Source organism: Fukomys damarensis, unplaced genomic scaffold (assembly GCF_012274545.1).
Source record: "Fukomys damarensis isolate Sample0158 unplaced genomic scaffold, DMR_v1.0_HiC HiC_scaffold_19, whole genome shotgun sequence".
Classification (NCBI taxonomy): Eukaryota; Metazoa; Chordata; class Mammalia; order Rodentia; family Bathyergidae; genus Fukomys; species Fukomys damarensis.
In genome coordinates, this window is record NW_022900931.1 from 72,773 (window position 1) to 82,992 (window position 10,220).

At 48.0% G+C, this 10,220-nt stretch overlaps 1 protein-coding gene and 1 long non-coding RNA gene across 2 annotated transcripts in view; one reads left to right on the forward strand and one right to left on the reverse strand.

Annotated features, from left to right (window-relative positions):
• The window catches only part of LOC117286931, a 4,900-nt gene extending 212 nt beyond the window's left edge, over positions 1-4,688 (forward strand). Inside the window, exon 2 of the long non-coding RNA XR_004518084.1 lies at positions 3,436-4,688. This is a non-coding gene — a long non-coding RNA (uncharacterized LOC117286931). The remainder of the gene's footprint in view (positions 1-3,435) is intronic.
• Acr (acrosin) overlaps positions 1-6,035 on the reverse strand; it is a 6,398-nt gene extending 363 nt beyond the window's left edge. Inside the window, exons 1-5 of the mRNA XM_033766154.1 lie at positions 5,598-6,035; positions 4,520-4,726; positions 4,139-4,422; positions 893-1,038; positions 2-346 (exon numbers count right to left, since the gene is read on the reverse strand). Of these exons, the coding sequence (XP_033622045.1) occupies positions 2-346; positions 893-1,038; positions 4,139-4,422; positions 4,520-4,726; positions 5,598-5,674 (1,059 nt within the window). The 5' untranslated portion in view covers positions 5,675-6,035. The remainder of the gene's footprint in view (position 1; positions 347-892; positions 1,039-4,138; positions 4,423-4,519; positions 4,727-5,597) is intronic.
• Positions 6,036-10,220: the final 4,185 nt, after the last annotated feature.

Genomic DNA, 10,220 nt, shown 5'->3' on the forward strand with positions numbered 1-10,220 from the left:
CCTGGGCTGTGGGTGGTCGGGGTTGAGGTGCAAAAGGTTGAAGAGGTCCCGGAGGGCGAGCTGGGTTTTGGAAATACCAGGGAGGATTAGCGGTGGAAGGGCGGGAGAAGGCGGGGCGGACGGGGGGCCGCGGCCGAGAGGTGGGAGGGGGAGGGGTAGCCGGCTGTATCGCGTGCAGGACACTAGGACCGATCTTGGAAGCAATCCAGTCCAGATAGTCCCAAGTCGCCGTGTAGATTCCGGGGCGCTTAGCACGAGCACAGCCTACCCCCCAGCTCGTGATCCCCACAACCACGAAGGGGCTATTCGCATTGTCTCTGCACATGAGAGGCCCGCCGCTGTCGCCCTGCCCAAAGGACAGAGCAGTCACTTCTGAGCCCCTCTCCCTGCGTGGGGATCATGGGCTCTAAGAGGACAATTTCTCCAGCTATGTGGTTTCCTGATGCCAAGAACAGATGGCTGTGGTAAACCTTGAGCTGGTGCTACAGCCTCCAGCAGGGTGCCAGAGGGATACGGCTAGTGTGGGCTCCCCGCAGTGAGGAGTTGAGTGGGCCATGGTGCATACATGTGGCTGAACACAGAAGCATGTGTGACTGGATGCTTTGTGTTCTGGGGAGGGGAGGCAGACACTCTCTCCAGGGACCAGGTTCAGGTGATGTATCCTTGGTGCTAAGTTCTTGAGTGCTAAATATGGTGACAGATCTCTGTAGGGGTAGCTGGTGGGTGTCACCTCCAGTTTTCATTGTGACTATTGATGCTGGGAGAAGGGACCAGGGAAGGGGTCACTAAAGTAGAGCTCTTGGCAGGAAGTGGAGACAGTGAAGCTTAGGAATCCAAAAAGAAGTCTTCAGGGCCTGGGGAGCCTTGAAGGGACCCACGGGTGGAGGGTTACCTGGCATGTGTCGATCTTGCCTTCTGGATACCCTGCGCACACGTTGGTTGACATGACCCGCCCATTGTACCACTGGGTCGAGTTACACAGGTCAAGGTCGATAAGCTCCACACGGGCCTCCAGCAGCACAGGCGATGGCCTGGGGGCTGCAGCCAGGCCACAGAGTGGTCAGTAATCAAGGAAGACACAGAAAGAAGCCCTGCCTCTTCCCTCCAAATTCCCATCCACCAATGCTCTGGTTGAACCTAGATCTCTCAGCCAGCATCCCACCGTCCTCATGTACTCCTGCACAATGAAAGGAGATAGGGTGGAGGTGGAGACCTGTCACCAGCAGGAGGGGCAGGGTGTGCGAGTATGGGCTGACACAGGTTAGTTGTAGCCAGTACTCATTTGATCTACATGGTCCTATCGTTCTCACTTTGGATCTGGAGCTGGAGCATCATCCAGCTACAGTGGGGATGTGGGGGCCTGAGACCTGGCCAGGATCACCCCTCTCTCCAGACCCAAATCTGAGGCACATCTTCCATACCCCACATTCTGGCAAGAAATCATCCTCCCTGCTTTTCCTCCTTTGTCTGAGCTCCTCCTGAGTTGGAGACAGGATCCTCTGAAACAGGAGTGATTAGCCTTTCCCCAAGTGCTTCAGACCTGCTCTGAGGAGAATTTATGAAAAGGAGAGCTGAGTAGGGATCACCTTCATAGTCCCAGACTCCATCATGACCTTGAGGTTAGGAAAGGCCAGCTATGCTGCAGCTCACACAACCAGTTTACAGCTGGCTCAAACAGCCCCAGAACCAGTGCAGCTGTGCCTCTTCCTCAAGTGCGGACAGCAGGGTCCCAACAGCAGCAGATGCACTGGTCTCTTCCCACACAACCCTGAAGCCTGATGGGTGGGTCTAGAGTTTGCAGCACCATGTGGGAACAGCCCAATGTAGGGCAGACCTGGGTAGCACCTGGGTAGCTATACAGGCCTAATGATAAACTAGGAGACGCAAACAGCTACATGTGCAGGGCTGAGTGTGCAGCTGGCATTCAGTAGTTGACTGCTGAATGCATGTTTGCCAGGATTTTTTCTGATCCAGGCATCATGGGAGTTTTGAATGTGCCCTGCCTTTGGGACAGTGGTGACTCTGAGATAACAATGACAATAATACTGGCTTGTCCACCATTACAATGACTTCTAAAATCTATGGCAGGACCCATAGGCGTGAAAGCTATGGGCCTTATTGTGAAGAACCAGGTGTCCTGAAACAGAAGATGGTTTTCTTCATCCTGGCTCCTTAGCTTTAAGTTACAGACACAAAAATCTTACAAGAATTCAAAATTCAAGGGAATGAAGCCACGCTCTAGGGGAGCTCTTCCAGTCCCAGAGCAGATGAATTCAAGGAGGAGGCAGAAAACAGAAAGCTTGAGGAAGTCACAGAGTTTGGAGCCTGGCAGCTTTCTCAAAGACTTGGGCTTAGAGGTTGGGGGATGTGTTTAGAAAAACAAAATGACAAAAAGTGAAAAAGGATGAGAGATTGCTCATTACATTTCCATGGGGACTCCACAACATCCAAAATGTAACTAGAAAGCTACAGCTCTCCCGAGGACAGGATGGTGGTGGAGTAAGAGACCCTGAGATCAGCCTCCCAGGAACTACAAGAACCCTGAGCTGTGAAAACTATCAGAGAATGGATAGGAGGTGGGACAAGAACAATGCTATTCTTACTCTGGGTGCCAGGGCAGAGCCACAGGCATCAGCAGCTGGGATCGGTGTAGGAATCCCAGGCCAGGAAGCAAAAGTCACATGTCAGCAACAGCCAGAAGGGTAGCTTGGATGAGACCACCTTCCCTGAGGGATAGGGCATGTGACAAGCCTCTGGGTACACTACATCAACCTCCCTGGGGAAGGGGAATGTGAAGAAATGGAATAATCCCAAAATCATTAATTTTGTACTATGAAAAAGACTGAATTTTAAATGTCAAATGACCGAATTGCCTTGAATTCAGAAGCCTACATTTTTTTGTTATGAAAGAAAGAGAAAAGAAAGATAACTAAGTTAATTTCAGTCACATTTTACATACCCCTAGTGTGACTGGATGAAAACTCACACAGCCACCTCTGAGAAGCTAAAAACATGAGTCATGTGACAGACTAAGCTCCAACTTCCAAAACCTTGCTGTCCATTTCTGCCACCTAAGGGAGTGACCTGTTGCTTCTGGAATAAACAGTGCCTCTAGACTTGGAGTATGTGGGGAGGGTAGTGGGACTCCAACCATCACTGTGGAGTCAGTATGATGGGACCACACCCGGGTCCTCCATAAGCTACTCTGCTATGGAAAAGATTCCCCTATTCACTGCCCATCTGGTGCCAAGTGGCCTGTCGTACTGAGTTGGGGAGACATCTAGGCAGGCATCTTTGCCGAGGACAGAGAGGTATAGAGAGGCAGCAGGCAGCTCTCATCTTGAATGGTGAGGGACCTGTTAGCTCTGAGGGGCCTGAAATACTAGGATAGCTATGAACTGCCGAAAACCATACCCACAGCTGCTTCCCTCCCAGGCTACACAGAAAACTCCAAGAAACTGATGAAAAGGATGGATGCTGATGCTCTGACTGCCCAAGGATGGGGAGCCCAGGAGCCTGCCATTGCTGATGATGGATAGACTGCCCCGGACTCTCAGAGGCCAGGATGTTCAACTGGACATTCAGTACCTGTTAAAGATTCCGTCTGATCTGACCCTTCCATTTACAGATCAGAAAAACTAGCCCACTGCCACAGAAACACAACTAGACCACTTCTTCAAATGCTTTTCAGGGTGTCCCAATTTTCCAGAGCTCCAGGCGCCAAAATCAGACACAGCCTGGACCCCATTCGGAAAAGTGCACCTGTGTTTGGCCTTCCCTTGGAAAGCCACTAATTCATCGAATCCCATGACCATGGACAGGGGACTCAGCTTCTCTTGTTTCTCCAGTTAAGCGAAGGCATTGTGCTGGGCTGTATGTGTGGTGCCATGATGGAAACTGAAAACTGCCCAGCCAGTCATCGCACACGAACCCTGTACCTCACTGGCTTATTCCTATATTCAATTTTCTGTGCACCAAAAACTAGAATCCAGTCAGACTTTTCTGTGGGCACAAAGGCCATTCTCCCAGACTGGCTGAATAGGAGTTACTGGTGAGTGTCACCATGGGGACCCTCCCTTAGGGCCCTCCCCTCTTGGATGACCAGCAATGCCCTGCTCAGAACCCCTCCCATACTCACCATTCTCTTTTATGTACCCCCAGCCAGCCACGTAGCAGGTCTGGGGAATTTTGGGAGGGCCTGCCTTAAAAGTGGGCAGGCAGCCTGGCCCAATGAACTGCCCACATGAAACAGCAGGGGTGATCTTCAAGAGAGCAATGTCATTCCCTTCATTCACAATGTTGTATTTTTCATGGATGATGATTTTCTCCACATATCTCTCCTGCAGAGGTGCCCGCACTGGCTTATTGTTCCCATATTCAATTTCCTGTGCTCCGAAAACCAGTCTCCAGTCATAGACTTTTCTGTGGGCACAAAAGTTATTCTCAGACCGGCCGGACCGAAGTTCTAGGGACCGGCTCCCCCCACCACACCCCACCCAGCACACGCTCCCACACATACTTTTTGCTGTCGAAGCAGTGAGCTGCTGTGAGCACCCAGTGGGGATTCAGCAGGATGCCACCACATGCGTGGTACCTGCGGTTGTTGTGAGCCATGAAGATCTGTAGGCTAACCATCCAGGGCCAGGCCCCAAGCTGTGCCGTCTGCCCTCCGATGAGTCGGACGCCCCCTTGTGGGTTCTGCCTGAACCGCAATCCACAGGGGCCACTGAGGAGAAACCAGATTTAGCTCGAGCCCATCCTTATCTCCACACCTGGGCAGGAAGAAATATGGGATTGGGAAAGGTGGGAAATATCTGTGAAGTTAGGACAAGGCAGCCTGAGGTGTGCAGGAATCCAGAGACTCCAGGAAATGGTTTGGGGATTGTACAGGGACCAGAGGTAGGAGGGCTGTGGGCAGAACGGAAGGCTAGAGCTGGGGTTGAGGGACTGGACGTAAAGGGATCTAATAATCTGGGGTCTTCAGAGCCACTCTGGGGTGAGAGAGCCTGGACACAGAGGCAGGTAATGAAGGGGTCTTGGAGATGCACTGTTAGGTTAGACAGTGAAAGGAGGAGAGTAGCTCCAAGCAATGAAGCAGTCCATAGGCATGGGGTACACTAGGAGCAGTGAGGGTCCAGAGCTGGAAGTTCTGAGCCCTGTGTCACAAGCAGGGGGCCAGTAATTTAGGATTTGCTGGCATATAGGCTCCCTTGGGGGTGAGAGGGTCTACAGGTGAGTGGAGGTACTAGAGGATTTTGGAGTCAGGCTAGAGTGAGACACCTCATCTACCCATGGGAGCTGTCTGTCAATGTCTGAAAGTGGTATAGTCAGTTACCAGGGAAGTGGGGGACACAGATCTAGGAGGTGAGGAGTCCCTCTAAGGGAAAACTAGACAACTGGGTACTAGCAAGCTCTGGGCTGGTGGTTCTGAGAGCAAAGAGCCTGTGCTGGCTATGTGGGTCACAGGAACTGAAGGATCCAGGGTCCAGGGACTGCTAAGGCTTAATCTTGGGGTCCCTACCTCTGGACAGAGGGAATCTGGGTGGGACCTGCTGTTCAGAAGACACCCTCCCCAACCAAAGTCCCCTGAGACTTACTCACAAGTGCTGTTATCTTTGGCAATCACAGACACAGCCAATATCAGCAGAATGGCAGTTGGCAGCATCTCCACCATACTCCTGCTCCAGCCAGACCTACACGCTGTGACCTCACAGAGCTCCAGGGCTTCCTGGCCAATCGGCACAGCCACCCAACCACCATCCCCACCCCCACCCCCAGACAAGCCAGAGGGCTCCTGGGTTTAACTGATTCCTGCTGTGGTGACTTTCTCACTTGCTGGACGCCTAGGGTGATGGAGACTTGTGTAGTACAACCCCATTCCCTCCATCTCAAGGCCGAGGTCCTTGCTGAAAATTATTGTAAGGAGCCACTCTGTGGAGATTCAAGGTCTGCCCCTTTCTGAGCTATAAGCATGGCAGACTCACAAACTAGGGAGTAGTTGACAAGCAACACATCCATAGTTCAAAGGAACCTAGTTCAGCAGATCAATGGATCCTTGACACTTAGTAGAGGAAACATATTTTTCAGTCTTCCACAAGTATGCTATTATTATAGATAGCTAAATTAGGTAAAAATATTACAGGCAGCCATTTAGGGCTGGGTCCATGATAGAGTCAGTACAAAAGATAAAAACACCTTACAACTGTGGCCAGAGACACATCTGTTAGAGACCAGGCCTCAATATAAAGACAAAATGACCAGTAAAGGTGTAGCAGAGTTGGGAAGGGTAGGGGAAAGGAAATAAGGGAAAAGAAAAAATATGAGAAAAGGAAAAAATGGAAGCAAAGTCTCTGTAAATAGGGAAGGGTGGAGGAGTGAAGGGAGCGCAGGGGTGAGGGGAAAAAATGAGAACCAAGATCTGTCATGTAAAGGTACAGGATCCCAATGATGAATGCAACTGTACTGTATGCTTAAAAAGTACCAATAAACTCAATGAAAAAAAACCTACACACTTCTCCAAAGGACAAGATAAGTGGTAATGCCTGACCTAATGAAGTCTAGATAAACATCAGTCACACTGGTGGGAGACCAATTATTTCCAACCTAAAGTCTGTTCTTTCCATGCACACTTGCTAGGTGATTGTTCCCCCACTGTACCATTATTATGATCACTAAATGACTATAGTTGCAAACTTATTGGTCATTCATAGCTTTAACCCACATTGCACCCATAGGGTTTTTCTCTATAAAACTTCCCCTAAAAAGTGGGGTCCTCAGCTACTCATCAGGACCCTTCCACCTCTCAAGAGCTATCCTCTCAATAAACATTTCCTACTCTTAATCTTCATTATTCCTAGAATTCATTGTTTGATTTAAGAGAACATGAACTCAGTGTATCAGACATCTAAAAGGTTAGAATTATAATATTTCTCATATCATTTGGAAGTCCTATTTCATCTTCGATATCATCCTGTCTCATCTTGGAACTCCCACAGAGATAACTGGAAGGAGATAAGAGTCTGCTTTTGTTTTATGAATGCTCGATTGTGCCTCGCTTGGGTAACCAAAAGTATATGCATTGAATTTTTATGCCTGTTTCTCATTGTCTTTTTGTTATGCATTGTCGTTTTGTTAAAATGGTACATTGTCTTTTTGTTAAAATGGTGATAAATTTAAGTTGAGAACATGTAAAGATCATGCTTTGCTTTGAAATAAGACATTTTAACTTTTGTGGACAGGTCTTATATTACTGTTTTATTTATGCTACATTTAGACTTGCTTAACCCGTTTCCTGCTTTGACTGGTTTGGCTCAGAAAACGCTAAGGAAAAATAATGTTAGCGTGCCACCTAGTGGATTTTGGTACTAACTACAGGTGAATTTTTAAATGCTGTAAAATGGGTCCTTTTACAGAATCTAGTTTATATTTTTAAAACATACATGCCTATTAATAAATCACCATTTGCCAGTTAAAAGGCAATAGGCCATAAACCATTCTTTTTTCCAATATTTTATTATGAAATATTTCAAACATATGGAATTGTAAGTCACCAGTCATACAGGATGCTGTCACTATGCTGTTTCCTTCCCTCCACGCGTTTCAGAGATTGCTGCAGACACCTATACACTTCATTCCTGAACACACATATGCGTCTCGCTAATTTCAGTTAAAGATCTGATTTTTTTTTTAAGTAAAATTGCTGCGTAAGGTGCAAACGTTTGACAAGTACGCACTCCTATGCAACCCTCTCCCAGGGCAGAATCTCACTGCGCCCGTGGGAAGTTTCAGCGCTCTTTGTCATCCAGCGCTACCCACCCACCCGAGGAGCACACACCCGGTCGCTGCGCTGGAACTCGCCCTGCCCGAGTCCGCCGCGCAGTTCTGTCTGCCGGATGTGCCCAGGGCTCCTCAGACGACCATCAACCATTCTTGAGACTTGGAGGGCGGGTTTCACCGAGACTGATTGGCCCAATCCTCCTCTGTAGTCTGCAGGAAATGTCCAGCCTGTTCTGCCTCCGTTTCCTTTCTGATCTGAGCTTCCACTCAGGAGGAGGTAATCGTGGCTCCTGATATTCCCTATTCTCACCTTCCTAGACTGAGAGTGACGACTCATCAGCAAGTTGTCTCAGTAACTCGACATGACATGAAAAAAGACTTCCTTTTTCTGATCTCATTTCTGATCTTTCCTGCCACTGTATAGTTTCCTTTTTAGAGGCATACAGGCATGTAAGGTTAGAGAAAGAGAAGATCTCTGAACTCTGAACTGCCCCAACCATTTCCATCTAAGAACTTCTTTTTTTTTTTTTTTTTTTTTTTCCAGACAGGGTCTTATTTTGTAGTTCAGGCTGGCCCTGAACTGTGTAGCCCAGGTTGGACTTGAACTCACTGCAATCCTCCTTCCTCAGCCTCCCAAGTGTTGGGATTGACAGGCATGTGCCACCATGCACAGCTCCAACTAAGAACTTTTAAGAAGAGCCCATAAAAAATGAGCGTTTGTTAACACCAAAGACAGAAAAGTCATTTTTTATTAAAAACAGCTCAGGCTTTTATCTAACCCTTATAGAATGCTGAACCAGCTGGGTGTGGTGGAACACTCCCATAATCCCAGCTCTCAGGAGGCTGAGGCGGGAGGATTGTTATGAGTTCAAGGCCAGCCTGGGCTACATAGCGAGACCCTGCCTAAATAAATAAATATTTTTAAAAAGAACTAGGGCCATGGATTTAGCTCAGTGGTTCCACTGCCTGCCTCACAAGTGCAAGGTCCGGAGTTTGATCCCCAGTACTAAAAAGGAACAGTGGTTACTCTGCCAGCTAGTAAACACTCTTAGAGCAGCTGCCACTCTTAAGCAGAGGATAGGTTTCCCTAGCTAGCACCTTCCCGTGAATCCCCACTGAAACCAGACAGGCAGCTAGATTCATTTCCAGAGACAGATCTCTGGTTGCCTAAACCACTAAAAGGCTGAGAGGAAAGCAAAGGGGTCATGGCCAGGGTGACTCTCTAGCAGATACCCAAAGTTTTATCCTCAGTGGAAGCTGGGTCCTGACAGCCCAACTGGGTAACCAGCAGAAATCTCCACCTATCCGCTATTCCTACCTGCACTCTTCAGTGAGGAGAAAATAACTCTCAGTGATCTTCAGCTATCTTCTGTCCCAGGGTGACCTGAAATGATGCATTAGAGCCCTTTCTTGCCTCTGTTAAGAGTACAGCTACAGGTTTTAGATTTTTCTCGCTCTGTTAGTAAAATAGACCCCCTATGGGGCCAGGCACAAATCTAAACAGAAACTCTCTAGATGCCCTGAAAATTTTCACTAAGACAAAGTTCTAAGTTTAAAAAAAAAAAAAGGTCCAATTCACTGAGAGTTGACTTTAGAACTCCTTATGGCCGGACTGCACCTCTCTACAGGAGGTCTCAGGCTGAGGCAGCTTGCAACAGTAGTCTGCTTTCACATAGGAGAACAGCTGTCAGAAAAGCAGTTTACACTTGTGTTCTACATATGCTAACTAGGAGTTAAAGGGGATTTTTAGCTAACCTTTCTCTTCATGTGCATGTAGAAAACTGATAGATGTGCCTTTACTAACATGTAAATTGTGGTTGGTAGGCAGTGGGTATGTTTAACCTGTGAGCTTCAGCAACATTGAAGTTTTAGAATAGACTTTGAACAAAATGTAACCTTGTCTTGCTGCTAGGAAAGGATGCCTAGGTGTAGATAGATAGCCTTGGATGCTTCTTAACCCTACAACCTAGGGCAAGATTTTCCAGTCCGTTTCCTTTACTCCATCTCCAGAGGTGATCTCGTGCAACCTGGAAAGTGCTGCACTTTGATCTATTTTTCTCACTCTGAAAAAGATGAAATGCAGTGGTTCAAACCCCTTGATTATTGGTTTGCTAGCAATACCTCCATCTTTAAAACATGATTGTTGGGCTGGGGATTTAGCTCAGTGGTTCCACCACCTGCCTCGCAAGCGCAAGGTCTGGAGTTAGATCCCCAGTACCAAAAAAAAAGGATTGTTGCAGCTGGATTTGATTGTAACGTCTGCTTTTAAAAAACACCTGCTAGCCAGGCATGGTGGCACATGCCTGTAATCCCAGCACTCGGGAGGATGAGGCAGGAGGATCGCTGTGAGTTCGAGACCACCCTGGGCTACATAGTGAGTTCAGGTCAGTCTCAACTACATAGTGAGACCCTGTCTCAAAAAAACCAAAAAAGAAAAAAAAAAT